This window comes from Diadema antillarum, unplaced genomic scaffold (genome assembly GCF_040938485.1).
Source record: "Diadema antillarum isolate AM-2024a unplaced genomic scaffold, OU_Dant_1.0 seq00001171_RagTag, whole genome shotgun sequence".
NCBI lineage: Eukaryota > Metazoa > Echinodermata > Echinoidea > Diadematoida > Diadematidae > Diadema > Diadema antillarum.
In genome coordinates, this window is record NW_027271974.1 from 417,576 (window position 1) to 433,882 (window position 16,307).

Consider the following 16,307-nt stretch of genomic DNA (forward strand, 5'->3'; position numbering starts at 1 on the left):
TCTACCTTTGCATGAATCATATACCGTCACATCTACCCCAACTTCAATTGGAAGAGAACCACATTATCTAACTTTAAGAAACATTCTATACCTATATTGATGGAAAGGGGAATAGTGAATAAAATTACATATCTTTACTCTCAGTTAGTCTAACAGTGTTTTCCGTTTTTAATAATGATATCGACTAATTGTTTGATTCCCTCTTCGACAGGGTGAACGGCACTGAAGCTGTCGTCATGATCAACGACATCCATGACATCGAGACCGGCATGAGATTTACCTGCGTCGGCCGTAACGAAGCCGGGCTCGACAAGCGGTACATTGACGTCGACGTAAAAGGTGAGTTCAACTATTTCCGAAGTTGTTGTTGACAACGTTTCCAGAACGAAAAGTCTGAAATCGATTTCACATTGCTTTGACATTCAAGAAATGCATATACTGGATCACGACACAGGATGACAGGGGAAAAGAATGAAATAAAAAATGAGGAGAAGGAAATGGAGAGAAGAATTGTGCAAACAGAAAACGGAGACGATGAAATAGAAAGAAGGCGAATAATAAGCCAGTTCGTCGTTCTACTTTGCGCATGAGCAAAAAAGGTCATTGGTACCAAAACGAATGATGGTACTTAAATTCACGGAGATAAGCATGTTCTGTGATATAATGATTATTCATGCAATCCTTGTACATGACGCTTGCCATTACATCCACCTGACTGCAAACCTGGTATTTGGCAATACGAATATAAACATGTTTTAATGCATTCAATACAAAACAAAGAAATGGATGCTTCCCCCAAGGGTTGTTAGACGGACCATTCTGGTTATCTGGTCTCGCTATACAAGATCATTTTTTGTTGAACACGAATTCCATAAATTGTTACGCAGGGCAAACTTACCGATACGAATTATGTTGCTTTGAATATGAGTGAAGTGCCTAACCAACTAAGAAAATAGAAAGGTCATTTGTACCAACGTGCACATGAGCTAATTACGAACTGGCTTATAGAAAGAAGAAAGTTTCTATTATAAGTGAATATTAAAGAGAAGTGATTTCACGTTTTCGATATTTTATTCTGACTTCATCGGATGCCGTTTCTTACGCACTGCCACCGCTTCAAGCTTGCCCAGGTTTATTTTCACCATGTGGCTGCATGTTTTTCCCCCTTGCTTCAGTATTTGTCTGTATTTGCTGTTCTGTCTCATTTCCTCTTATGTATCATTGTTTTATTTCTTTTGTATTCTATCCCCTCTCTCAAGCTCTCATCTGTTTGTTTGATTGTGTGTGTTTGTGTATGTGTGTGTGGGTGTGTGTTCACCATCTGGTCAATCCTGTTTGCATTTATTGAATTCCTGTCGTCTCTTGCCACCTGTCTCAACACCTGCGGTTTCAAACGAACACTTGCCATTTTTGATTTTTTTTTTTTTTTTTTTTTTTGGGGGGGGGGGTCTTTTTTTTTGCCAGTCTTCCACCTGTTTTCATGTTTGTTTTTGTTTAGCAGATGCCTTTTGCTTTTTAATTCTAGACATTTGTCGTGGCTTCAACCTGTTGTACCTGTTTACATTCTCCTTTATTTTCACTTCTTTTTATTTTGTTTTGCATTTTTTCACATTGTCTTTCCAGGATAGTTGTTGACTTTCTTAATTCCGTTGTTTTTCTCTTCCTTCAACGAAGAGCTGGAGGCCTAGATGATCTAGTTTTCCATCGTCACCACTTCAGTTTCGTTTTAGTGAGATTTCTTGGAATGTCTGCCGTATTTTTACTCATCCTGCCATATTATTGTGATTTCAAAAAAGCCTTTCCACTTATATTTTTTTTTTAATTTTTTATACTTGTGATTTTGCCTTCCCCGCCAGTTTCATCTTGTTTGTATTTGCGTGTGTGTTTTTGTCTGCGAATGAATGTCATCTTTCATCACTTTTTTTTTCGCGAATAAAGTCGTTTGTCAATGATCCTCCTTTTCTTCTTAAATACATGTACAAACAATGTTGTTCTAACGAACTCCCACTTCTTTCCCACGTGTTCCACACTTCGAATGCTTATTTCAACGAATTCGTGTTATCATTATTTTTCTACCTGCACGAACATTTCTTATGACTCAAATGAGTGTTTTTTTCGAATTTTCCGAATGTTATTTTTTATTTGTCTGTAGATGTGATGTTGTCGCTTGAGTTTTAACCGTTTATTACCTGTTATCTTTCTCCATTTAGTTCCACCATTTTTCATGAGACTACCGCTGAACCAAACTGTAAACGAGGGCCACGCCCTAGACTTCGTGTGCCAGGCGGGAGGGTCACAGCCTCTGACAGTCACGTGGTACAAGAATGGCGAGCAGGTATTAGATTTCGCTTGGATCTCTTGCAGCCAGATTCTCTCTGTGTGATAAGATTTTCAAAATAAATTTATTCGTTGGGATCAAAATATGATATCAATAAAAATTTAAGCATTCCATCTTACCGTCTGCGCAGTGGAATGGTAATGTCTAATCTGTTAGCAATTAAGTAGGCCTATCATATTTTCATGTCTCGGCACTTAACGCAGCTAAATCGAGGTTTACTTGATTGAGTCAAAGATATTGTACTTTATAGAATTAAACAAACATCTCGACTCTATGAAAGGAAGCGTTAACAAATAGATATCGCACTTTTCCCTCATTTTCTTGTCATTGTCGATCTCGCAGCTGCATCCTGGCGACCCACGCACATCGTTCCTCGACAACGGCACGACTTTTCACATCACGTCGGCTCTGCCCACCGACTCGGGCTCCTACACGTGCTCGGCGTCGAACGAGGTCGGCCACACCGTTGTCGATGCCGAGCTGAACGTCGTGCGTAAGTTTTCAGATTTGTGATCAAAGTCGATTACATTGGATATTATCTTCTTTTTTTGAGCAAACGATGCATGCACTTGCGGTGTTGATATAACGTACTAGGCCTATGTTCGTTTCTTCTTTTTTTAAAATCAAAACAGTTTTCAAATATTGAATATACAAACTAGTAAGCTGACTGTGCTCTTTCTAGCCAGACTTCTATTCCGAATCTATCCTTTAAAACAACAATTATTTCAACCTATAGGGTAGAATGATGTTGGCTATTAGAGAGGAAAGGCAAGATTTGTCTTTGAGAAGGGATGGTAATCAATCCGCATCAAGAAAGATGATTTCTAAAGAGAGCATGGAGTAAACTTTATTGGGAGGATAAAAAAATTTGATGTTAACGTTCCTCCCCCTTTTCTTCATTTCATTATTATGTCTGTGTTTTTTTTTTTTTTCGAACAGCTTCTGACGCGCTACCCCGAGTTGTGGAACGCCCTCAGAACGTCACCGTGTACATTGGCCAAACAACGCGGTTCCGATGCAGGGCCAGCGGAGACCCCGCCCCCACCGTCAGCTGGCTGGTCGACGGCTTCACGATCGGCGTGCCGCCCCTTGACCGTGACATGCGCTACAAGTTCAACGGGACCGATCTGATCATAACGCACGTTAACGTGCGCGACACGGGCAGATACACCTGTATGGCCGCGTCGCTACACGGCTTCGACCGCGCAAGCGCGTACCTGTCCATCAGAGGTAAGTAGCTCTGGGGAACTGTTCTTACAACTCTGAGATTAATCACGACTTAAACAACAACAACAACATCAACAACAACACCACCAAGTATGACAATAATAAACACCACCACAAACGACAACAATAACGAAACTAAGTAAAGACAATAAACTAACAAAAACAAAGTAAATACGATATATTTAAAAAAGATTAAAAAAAACGGAGCAAAAACGACAACAACCCAAGATACAAAATTGCCATTAGTTAATCACAAATGCGCATTCTTAAGTCATTTTGCAGTTGCCTTTATCAAACTGTTTATATGCAAGGTTTCTAGGAACGGGCCAAGACATGACAAGACGTAGTGAAATGTTATACGAAATGATTGTATTGAAGTTCTTCATCTGGCATAAGTTATCAAAAAAGGGTAATACCATTTGGCAGCCCGTTGAAACCATTTTGATGTTGCAAATGGTGCAACTAGATGCATGTTTTTGCGCGTTTTATCGACGTGAAACAGTCCCACTTGTTTAAGGCAACAGTATATTTTAGTGTAGATTATTATTGACCAATTTGCCTATAAAATGGTATAAGTTAAATACACTTCTTGTATTAATTCTTTTCACTGAATATCATGAACGCGACTGAACCTGAGCGAGCGGAGCGAGTGAAGGGGGAGGGGAGGGTGTGGGAGGGGGGTGTCCTCCCTCCCACGGTGAGAACTTTTTGCATTTTGACGTTGCAAATGGTGCAATTTGATGCATGTTTTTGCGCGTTTTTACCGACGTGAAACAGTCCCACTTGTTTAAGGTAGCAGTATATTTTGATGTAGATTATCATTGAATAATTTGCCTATAAAATGCTATCATTTAAATACGCTTCTTGTTTCAATTCTTTTCACTGAATATCATGAACGCGACTGAGCCCGAGAGAGCGGAGAGAGCGAAGGGTGTGGGAGGGGGTGTCCCCCCTCCCACGGTGAGAACTTTTTGCATTTTGATGTTGCAAATGGTGCAATTTGATGCATGTTTTTGCGCGTTTTTATCGACGTGAAACAGTCCCACTTGTTTAAGGTTGTAGTATATTTTGATGTAGATTATCATTGAACAATTTGCCTATAAAATGCTATCATTTAAATACGCTTCTTGTATTAATTCTTTTCGCTGAATATCATGAACGCGACTGAACCCGAGAGAACGGAGAGAGCGAAGGGGGAGGGGAGGGTGTGGGAGGGGGGTGTCCCCCCTCCCACGGTGAGAACTTTTTGCATTTTGATGTTGCAAATGGTGCAATTTGATGCATGTTTTTGCGTGTTTTAACGAGTTGAAACAGTCCCACTTGTTTAAAGTTGCAGTATAATTTAGTGTAGATTATTATTGAACAATTTGCCTATAAAATGGTATCATTTAAATAATCTTCTTGTATTAATTCTTACTCTGAATACCATGAACACTGTCTGTTCAGCAGTCAAACAGAAAAAGCATGCACACGAGGGTGTAGATAGGGGCATATCCCCTCCCACACGAAGGTGATTTTGCGTTTTCAGACCTGAAATTCAGCGATCTGTTGCAAATTTTTGGTGCAATACTTTTTCATCGAAGTGATAAAATCACGTAATTTAGCTCTTATTCCGAATGTGCACCATCTGTGTGTATGTATAAAGTCTAGTGAGGTAGAGCTTAGAGGAAGGGGATTCCTCCTCCCGCTCGCGGAGCTTTTGCGTTTTTAGAATTGAAATAAAGCGATCTGGGTATAGCCACAGTCTATACTTCTATGCATGGCGGAAGGGGGGGGGGGGAGGGGCGGGGGAGCAGGGAGAAGGCGTGGGCGAGTGTTATCACCACCCTTCCCTTCCGATGGAGCTTTTGCCTTTTTAAGGTTGAAATTGAGATATCTAATCTACGCATTTTTTATGGAATCAACATTTGGGAAATCACACACACACACACACACACACGCACACACACACACACAAAACTGATTGGGGGGGGGGGGGCTGAGGGAGGAAAGGGTCGATTAAAAGGGGAAATTCCCCTTATACATGAGGGAACCTTGAGTTTTCGGAATATAAGTGATAAGTCTTGTGCACTCAGAATTATTCATATTTTTTTGTAAATCTAAAAAGTGTACTAAGCTAGGGAAAGAGGCACAGATGGGGAGGGTTTGGGAGGGGGATACCCCCTCCCAAGCACGAGAGATTTTGCATATTTTGAATTGAAATTCAACGATCTGGTGCACACTTTGAGTGAAATATTCAAAAAAATATCTTATTTGATGAAAGGTTGCAAAGGAGACCCGCTTCATGTGCATGCATATACAGTATACACGCATTTTTTTTTTCCGCCTCCCAAATCCCCGGTCCAAATCTTAGGGGGGGGGGGGGGGGGGGCGATCGCCCCCATCGCCCCCCCCCCCCCCCCCGGCCAGTGGTGACACGATGAACATGGAACAAAATTGATATCCAAGCTCCGAAATTCCGACATTGTTATGTTAAGTAGTCCAAGGCGGACAAGGCATAGGATGATGAAAGAAAGATATTATTCAGAGGGGTGAAGGCTCAGGTTTGAGTTTCTTCAGTTTGTCTCCCTCTACGATTGAAAATTTGTTAAGATCGCAACTGCTAATCTGTAAATTAACAAACATGTCGGAAAAAAGGAACCACTGGGACTCGAACCTGTCATCTACTGCTTTCCGGGCAGCGACACTACCACCAGGCTGTCCCTGTAGAGGGAGACAAACTGAAGAAACTCAAACCTGAATATTGAATTATTTGATTATTGTATGATATTCTATATTTCATAGACTTATCTATTTATAACAATTTATACATAACTAACAATGCTACTCTGTATAATCTGCAGAGCCGAGGTTGGCTATGGAGACCTCCATTACTGACACCAATGTCATTCTTGGGGAAAACCTGATTCTGACTTGCGCCGCCAGCGGTGAACCGGAACCACACCTGACGTGGTACCGCAACGGACTTCCGATCAACGCGACCCTGAAAAGATTCTCCCTGAACGACAACACGCTCATCATACCCATTTTGACGCCCAAGATGGGCGGGGCGTACAAGTGTATTTATGACAACGGCGTGCTGACAGCATCTTCCTCAGCGATGGTAGATGTGTTGGGTAAGTCGTGAATTTGGCTATGGATTAAGTGCACGAAGATTAATGAGAATAATCATGCAGTTTTAATTAATCTGAGGCAAACGACGTTCTAAATTATTCCAAAGCATGTTTCTATACCACATTTTGCTGTTTTCTCTTTACGTTTTGTTTTTCTTCCGGGATATGCACTACATAGCGAATAGACTTTCAGGGAGTGTCGGATACTGTACTTATTAGCAACAAAAATGATAGGCCCCACCTAGGGGTGGTTATGACGAGATTCATTTGTAATTATTATATGAAATATTAAATATTACGTGTAGATGAGCGAAATAGGGTGAAGGTAATATTGTTAAACGATATTCAGTCAAACATTGTGCTTTAGTTGTGGGAGCATTGAGGTAAGCTAATTGTGGTAAAATGTTGTATAGCATAGCGCATAGCATTGCTGGCTCTTAATACACGCGTGGATATTATACTAATCAGCTGCCAATAATGATCATACAAAATAAAAATGGCACGCAGTGAATCACCCGCACAAAATGTCAAGCCAGCTACAGCACCTCTCGCTTCTTCTCTCTTTCCTCCGCGCTCTTTTTCCTTCGTCTTCTTATCATCCATCACCCCCTTGAAGAAAATGTTTAAAGATTAGATAAGCTATAGCCATCACATCTGTACTTTGGCATCAGCATCCGCAAAATATCCGCATTTTTACCTCTCCCTTCTATCATTATCATCTTTTTTGCCTTCATTAGCTGTTTAAAGAAACGTACTATACAAAGAAAGCAACTGATATGAAAACTGTTGCAGCCACTTTTGCATGAAAGAAGTGATATCAGCTCTAAATCAGGCAAATCATGTCCATTGTCCATGGGCCATTCAAAATAGCCGGCGTAGTCACGTGACCTTGACGTCATGTAGAAAAGAGTGCATTATTCATCTTTTAAAATTTTTTTTACACTAACAGACGGAACATATGATTTCCATTGGGGATTTAATTTGCGTGAAATATTTGATTTTTTCCAATTCGACAGATGAGAAAATGAGAAAATGGCGTATAGGTGTACTAGATCGCAATAAAGGGAGAATATGTTTTTCCCCAAGAAATACAGAAACTCGTTTTCTTTTTCGAGCAAAAAGAAATATGGGTGATGCGCAGAATACAAAGTAAGTCGCTACTTTAACTGAAAGAGTTCATGTTGTCAGATATCAAAATACATGACTAATTTAAGCAAATGTCCCTAATAAAGGCAATGTTCCTAACCATACCCTTGCATTACTTTAATAAGCAAAGCAAAACAAATAAAAAAAAACAAACAAATCAAAGTCAAAGTGTGAGCATGCGCACAGTGCACTTGTTCCAAATTTAAGGCGCGCATTGTGAACTCGGGTTGCAGGGTGATGCTAATATGCACGGCACATTGTGACTAACCGCAGGTTTTATCACTGGAAGCCACCTAGTCATTTTGTCCATTCCTGCCGTTTCCCCTCTCTCCAGAGCCAACCGCGATTATGCCTACAACTTCAATGCTGCCACCATCGTCCAACTTCACCACAGCCACGTCGCTGCCAGAAGCAAGTGAGGATCAAGAAACTTTATACTAACCGCCTGCCCTGCGACTTTATGAAATTCTTTGAGTGCTCACGGGTCCCCCTCCCCCTCTTTACATAATTTTTCCCGCACACATAGTATTGCTTCAAATTAGTATCGATTTTCAATGCATAACGGGAAGATGAAAACGCAAAACTTTCACCAAGGGCAAAAGATACTTATCTTCTCTTTCGCTCTGTAGAAGCAATTTCTCTAAAAATTGCTCACTGATTTGATAAAATGTGTGAAAACTGCAAAAGACAAAAGAAGAAAAGAAAAAAAAAAAGAAGGCAAAGCAATAGTCTAGAAAGCCAACAAACAACCGAAGCCAAAGCCTGTAAGAGCAAAAACTGTCCCAACACGAACATTTGCCGCATTTTAATAATTGTTGCATGGAAGTCGTGAGTGAAAAACAAAACAAAACACCCCCCCCCCCCAAAAAAAAAGAGCACAATCTTGTTGTTATAACTTTGGTGACGTCTTTATATTCAATCAATTCTTGCTGTTTCTTTTTCAGTTAATTGAATATGAAGCATTTTCGTTTCTTGGTATTACAATTCGATTTGATTCTTCATAAAAAGAATATTAATCTCCCGTATTGTGGGATCATTTTTCAGCGGACGCATCGGAGCTCGGGACCCAGCCCGCCCCGCTGGTGGAGCTAAAACTTCGTCGCTACGACATCATCGACACCGGAATAGCAAACCTCTTCAGGGGCTGGGCAGACGTACAGGGACAGGGCGCCGCCAACGACTACTGCCGGTAGAGTCATTGTGACAGACCCAGTATTATTATTAATTTTAGACTTTCAGACACTCAGAAGTGACGTCGACACAAGAGAATTTAAACGTTTAAAGTCAAATCTATAGATATACTAAGTTGAAGCATTTACATCTGCTTGTTCGCATATAGAGTGAGACTATAGAATGATGAATATGCATGAGCAATGACTAAGGAAGTAGACTATTAAATGAATATAGGTGTGAATTTTTGATGGGGTATTAGCCATCTACCTGCTGGTCCCACTGAATAGCAATATCTGTGACACAGTTACAAGTTGATTCTGAGAATTTTGCTATCATTAAATCCCAGAAAACTGCCAAGCGGCATGATTTATCAAACACAATCAGATTTTATGTTGAATCTGTCCTATCCCCTTGTCCTAATTTAAAAGTTTGGGAATGCCCTGAATGTCGAAATAATATTATGTTTCTTATGTCTTCATAAAGCCTGCAGCTTTAGAATTTGCATACTGCTTTGAAATATCAAATCTGAATTACGCTTGTCTGTATCAAAACTTTAAAACCGATTCTATTTTAAAGATACTTACATAAATGTGGTTGTCACCTTTCTTATCATATAATAATGTATCTATCATGCAAGTACTTTGGAAACCAAATTGAATAAAAATATAGAGCATTCAAACTCAAAGATGTGATACACACCGGAAGTGGAAAATTGACGTTCGACAGCTTCATCAGGCGTTCACGGTGTGACGTCACATACGCCTTTAATCCCTTCCGTGCCATTGAACCAACTGTGCACAAATTTCACATTATACGTTTTATTTACCTATGGAAAGGAAACAAGTGTGGCACCAACGGGTTAATTCACTGGTTTCCTGTAATCGGAGACAGATTGGTGACAGTTCTTGCTGTGGTGCTGACGACAATGTATTCATAGAAACGAACAAATAAACAAACAAGCAAGCAAACAAACATACATACAAAAACAAATATAATGCTATATCGTTATATCAATGAATATGTTTTTTTTTTTTTTTTTTTTTTATCGCATTCCCAGCGTGATCGAGCCAGAGGAGGATAGGTACCAACTGGTGTGCGCCCTCGCCGGCGGGGACGGGGAATACAACTACTCTTCTCGGCTTGACTTCGAGGTCGGGGAAACAGACACGTGGTACATGAAGGATGAAGACGGTGATGGGAGAGACGATTACTGCAGGTGGGTAAAAATTTCCCAACATTCCCGGAGGGACGTGCAGAATCCTCTTTACAGAAGCAACTATTGAGAAGCACTAAACTTGTGGAACATGCTGTTGCTAAAAGAAGGCCCTAGAAAACCGTCATCTTCTCTGTAAGACGAATATGTTAACAGCAAAATAGAATATTCCTTTACGCATTATCCTCTAACTATAGTGGATGTTGGGAAAGGCATGCCGCACGATGTTATATGGGATGTTTCTGTGCTTAGTGGATATTTTTAGTCAGGTCCTTGTCAAATTTATTTACTTGCGCGATAAATGGATTTCAGTACGACAGTAGAGCGATTTTGTTTATTTGTTTACATCGACTGTCACCATGATCATGTTTTTTGTATATTTCGTAAAAAGAGTTCCGTCTGAGTTTCGTCTGTTCAAACTAAGTTATAAATTACTGACATGCCTCATCCTTAATTGTTCTCAAAATTATTGAAAATATCAAATTATCGAAATACAGTACATGTATCATTGACACTGTGATGGAACATACGACCAGAGTAATGAATGAAATAAATCTATTGGAACAACAGAAGAGATATGTCAATGAGAAAATAGAGGTAAGTGGGATAACGCAGACAAACTATTTCATGATGGAATGTAAGCATGAAAATATGAATACGGTATGAACAAGGTGACAGTAAACTGCTAAATAGAATGACTGTTAGATAATGATAATACTAATCATGCATGACCGCATTTTTGTGATGTCACCACAGATGTCTGAAGAAGTCGGGACAAGGCAGGTGGATCTACTGCACAAAGGCGGGAACGAACGGTTTCTATGGCAACCCGGATGCCGAGGAGTTCGAAACGGAGGAGACGTCGTTTCGCGCCGCTGGCGACGAGGAGGTGATGAAGAAATGTCGGAAACGAAAAGTCGACCCCTTCTTTGGGCTCCCCATCCCCGTCGCATAAAAAAAAAAGGAATCGGACACGAGAACAGCTGTAGAAAGTGGTTGTTTTGCTGCGGAGGATGAAAATATGTCACGCAGAAACAAGACTGTTTTTCAGAGGAAATACGAAGCTCTCAACTCAATCTTCTGTGAATAATGTTTCTTTTCTCTCTCTCTTTCTTTGTCGGACATGAACTTTGGTGGAATACTGAGATCTTCTAGCTTGGCTTCATGTTTACTTGTGGGATGAACATTGTTACAGACATGAAACGAAGACTTTCAACGGACCTAATTAAATTGTCGAGAGTACAAATGAAAATAACTTATTTTCCTTTTTCTTATTTTTTTGAACGCTATTGTATTCAGACATTATTTGTTTCGTTTGTCTACAAGTTTACTTTCAACGTGATTCTTATTCATTTTCTTCTTGTAATGTTCATATTTTAGCCAATGTAAGGTCCTGCTTAAGGACCACAGCCCCTTGGAATAAAAAAATGTTGTCACATGTGCTGTTCTAGATAGACATGTATTATCCCTGAAGAACAGATAGAGGAATACTTTTTGACCTTTGTTTATTGAGCAGGTCATGAGCATCATAAACCATTTATAATGAATTCATCCATCTTGTAGATCATTCCTTCTTATATAGGCTGTTGCTTACAAGGAAAAGTGTTAGTTGCCTCCGCCAAGGAGGTTGTGTTAACGCCGGCGTTGGTTTGCTTGTCTGTTTGTTTGTTTGTTTGCAAAATAACTCAATAAGTTATTTGGATGGAATTTCAAGAAAAGTTGATAAGACATTATTGCTAAAAAGATGATTAGATTTTCGTGGTATAAAGTGCTCTGGATCACCGTCTGGATCCAGGACTTTTGTATCACTATTCTTTAGGCAGGTGGAAATCACAATATGGGTGGAAATGAGCTGCTTGGTGGAGATCGGCGCCCTCCGAGTGCTTTCTATTTTGGTAATGCCTTTCAAATTTTACACATGAGTGCATCAATTATCTATTTATTCTATCCAGTAGGTGAATATCTAGTTTTACAAGTAAATACGCATTCTTTTCAACCAAAACATCATAATCAACAAATTCATGCAGCACTTAAACGTAAATTACCACTATGATTTTTATACTGTTTTCAACTGTTCTTCTAATTAATAGATTAATCTGTGTTCTGAAAAATCCTTGGTTCATAGAGGCTATTGCGGATTAGTGCTATCTGTGAACCTGGTTATTTACCGTTCCTGGAAACGGATGTGAAAGGCCATGGAATACATGCATGTTTGTATGACGTAACAAATAGACGGTCTCAACGTATCACACAATGGCGTATTCTACTTTCTATCGTCAATCGATAAGTCACGCTTATTGTGTGAATGTTAAAGGAGACAGACTGTGATTTAAGCCATTCATGTTGCTAGTACAGAAATTCAAGTCAGTGCTGTGTGTAGGGGATGTACATTTGTATTTATGTTCGTGCTCATCATATGCTGTTTTTCTATTCCAAAAAGGTCTGAATGATCCCAACACAAGTGCTACGACACTTTACCTAGTGTGGGTGTGGGTCGCGTCCTAATTAAAAAGAAATGTCGCGTCAGCTCGTTGAGAAAGTAGGATAAGGAGTAGAGCGTGTAGAAAGACGCCGGGCGAAAATGTACTGTGTATATTTTCCTTAGCAGCATGCGTATAATTAGGACCTGTTCGTTTTGTGATGCGGAACAAGAGGTGTATGTGTGTGTATGTGTGTGTACGTCGAGGGTGTACATAGTATGTGCTCGGTTGTTGGAGCCCTTTTCTGGGGTGTTTAAACATTTTATGTAAATATTAGTCATCCTATTGTTTAAATTGTTCGATATCTCGTCTTTGAAGACATAACATCACCGTACCAGCATTTAAGGAAAAAAAAAAACCCCAACAACATTCGTCTTAGAAAATGTTGATAAAGAAGGAATTGCGTGTGAATGCTGGATTAGTGTTAGACATCTGATACCAGCACATGTGTGGTTTTATTAAGTCTTCCAGTCTAATATATTACAAATATGTTACCTAAGTAGTCAGTGCTGAACGTAGTGTCCTAGAACTCTTTCACATTATGATAGCATAGTTTGACGTGCGTTGACAGAACTTTTTGGTAGTTAATTCTTTTCTAACTTTCCATCAGAGTAATATACCTAATTCTCTTTGTATAAGTAGTATTTATTCATCCAGCTGACAGTGCACAAGATTGTTGTATTTTATCCGATCACACAAATTCAGTTGTTTTCAAATTCATATTTACACTTTTGGGTGGGTTTTTATAAATCTACCCTTTGTTATTGCGAAATGTCCTCTCTTTTCCCAAAATGATCTCGAAAAGGACCATTTGTGTGACTGTTTCTGTGATCTGCTTAAAAAAAAAAAAATGTTGTATCGTTGCAGCACATGATGCAAAGAAAAATAAGGAACATCAAGAAGAAAACAGAACGTAACAAGTGATAAATGCATGACGGAAGCATATCTAATATAACCCTGGAGGAGAGATGCCCCCCCCCCCCCGAAAAGAAATTAATTGTGGTCTATCGATCCTCAAGAGTTGTGTTTTAGAACGATGGCAAGCTAAATCTTACCCTCCATCCTGTGTCTAAACTTTTCTGTAATACTATTCATCAGGCAGAAATTGATTCGTATGAGTGTTAGTACCGATTTCTAAAACAAGAAAAAGGTCCGTAACTTATGGCTGATGTAAAACACGTACTAGTAATAATTGCATTATTACAGTCGGCAGTTTTGGGCTGAAATCCTTGTCAAATTTTCTTTTTCCGGATGCAAAATGTGTCAGTATGTTTTAAATGCACAAATATACTTATTTGCAAATTGCTCAACTGCTTGTTTTTTTTTGAATAATGAAGAGGCTTAAAAACAAACAAACACACACACACAAAAAAAAAACACACACACAAAGGGGAAAAAAGGCAACATCACACCCTACTAAACTGTATTAAGTCCTTTCACATGTTGAAATTTGCACACCACAAGATAGCACCATCAGAGACAGCATCATCACAGCTTATTTCTTTTACTTTCTTTTTTTATATGGGGGGGGGGGGTGTAAGTGCGCCCATTTTTTTTTTTTTCAAACGCGCCACACTATGACGGTGCCGGAAAAACTACAGTGAGGGAAGAGTTCGGAGTGATTTCCCACGTGAGTCCTAAGAACACTACGTAAAAATGAAGACTTTATTCGTATCGTATTTATTCAGAATAGAAGAGGCTTATAAACCCAGTCTAATGATATTCTTTCAAAACAGTTCCTGTGTCTGATGTCTGTACAAAATACGCTAGCTTTTCTGTACAGTATTATTCAGTTTTTAATAAAATACGATTGATATACCTCACATGTTTTTGCTGCATATTCTTCTTAACTTCTAAGTCCAAGGACTGAAGGTGGCGACGTTGATCAACTTCGATTGTTTATACGTTCATGTATGTGTGTGTTTATATACTGTATATATATATGTATATATATATATATATATATATATAATATATATATATATATATATATATGATATTTATATATATAATATATATATGTATATATATATTATATATATATTTATATATATATATTTATATGTATATATATATATATACATATAATATATATATGTATATATATTATATATATATTTATATATATATTTATATGTATAATACATAGCACACATACTATGTTCACATAATAATAAACATCTATTCATTCACGAGTGCTAATTTACAGGGGTTAATCTTTTCATTCTGTCGACATAATATGCAAGTTTGTGGAATGCACACATTATCCCTCCCATGAGGGTACATATGAAATTAAAACAATGCAGAAGTATTTTCATTTTCATCCATCCTGTGGCTTTACCAATCAGATGAATAGCAACTAGACGGCGATAGAATGTCATGAGACGTATACATGTAGCTATTTCTATCGCCATTTCTTCTTGAGGAATAAAATTGATACGTGATATGTCAAGCTGCTTGTTTAAACATAAAAGAGGGCGGACACAAAGAATGTAATTGTGAACATGTGCGATGTGATTTTTCTTTTCTTCTTAGGCGCTAGGTGTGACAGTCGGAAAGACAGACACGAAGACAACATGACAGAATTAAATTGCTTTTAGGTATTTACAATTATTTTCGTCTCCTCAATTTTTAAATTGCCAACATCATACTTGAAACACCTCAACACCGTTTTCCAGCGATGAAAATTGCAAGCATTAATCTACCATTTATTATATAAACCTGATGAAGACAAAGTTCATATCAAGAATTCATCATTATCTTATGATTAATAATCAAGTGAAACACGATTATATTAAACCTTTTGTTATTCTCTCTTCTTTTTTCAGGATCTCACCCATTTCCTCGATACCGTGAATTTCCAATAGCTGATATCATTTGAATAATGTTTGTACATGGTATATCTTGCGAGTTAATAACAGAGAGAGAGAGAGAGAGAGAGAGAGAGAGAGGAATTGCTTGTACATAATTCTATTTAGCATAATTTTCTGTTTCTGCTATTTCCGGAGAATAAAAAAAAAATCCTCCAAATAACTTTGAGTAGAGTTCAAATCTGTACTAAAGACTTACCTTTTCCAGCAACTTTCGAATGATACAATTGTGAGATGAGAGTGCTTGTTAATGTTCTTTACAGACAAATCGCGTGGCATAAATGCTGTTCTTTATGATCTTTATTATCATCATTAAATATTATACTGTATCTGACAATCTAGTTCTCCCAAATCCCCAGGGTTGTTTTTTCTATGTTGCTGCAATGTTCATCAACGTACAAAGACCTAATTTATTCGAAATGATTGTACTTAAAGGGATCGTTTAGTTTTGGTTGAGACCTAATTTCAGGTTTTTAACATTTTTTGGTGAGATAATGAGAAACCTCTTATGAAATATAAAAGAGCATGTAATTCCATGAGGAATTCCAACGTTTATTTGATGAAAATTGGTTTTGACATGGCTGAGATATCCAAAACAGAGCGATTCTAGTAAAGTGTGGGACCCACACTTTATTACGATCGCTTTATTTTACTTTGTTTTTGGATGATTCAGTCATTCCAAACCCGATTTTCATCAAATAAACTTTGAATTCCTCTTAAAATGGTATGCTCTGTACTATTTCGGAA

The 16,307-nt window shown here is 38.5% G+C and overlaps 1 protein-coding gene across 1 annotated transcript in view; it reads left to right on the forward strand.

The window, feature by feature from the left end:
- The window catches only part of LOC139744412 (roundabout homolog 2-like), a 100,449-nt gene extending 89,284 nt beyond the window's left edge, over nucleotides 1–11,165 (forward strand). Inside the window, exons 7-15 of the mRNA XM_071654851.1 lie at nucleotides 212–339; nucleotides 2,211–2,335; nucleotides 2,681–2,831; nucleotides 3,278–3,568; nucleotides 6,409–6,681; nucleotides 8,159–8,239; nucleotides 8,869–9,013; nucleotides 10,055–10,213; nucleotides 10,967–11,165. Of these exons, the coding sequence (XP_071510952.1) occupies nucleotides 212–339; nucleotides 2,211–2,335; nucleotides 2,681–2,831; nucleotides 3,278–3,568; nucleotides 6,409–6,681; nucleotides 8,159–8,239; nucleotides 8,869–9,013; nucleotides 10,055–10,213; nucleotides 10,967–11,165 (1,552 nt within the window). The remainder of the gene's footprint in view (nucleotides 1–211; nucleotides 340–2,210; nucleotides 2,336–2,680; nucleotides 2,832–3,277; nucleotides 3,569–6,408; nucleotides 6,682–8,158; nucleotides 8,240–8,868; nucleotides 9,014–10,054; nucleotides 10,214–10,966) is intronic.
- The last annotated feature ends 5,142 nt before the right edge of the window (nucleotides 11,166–16,307 follow it).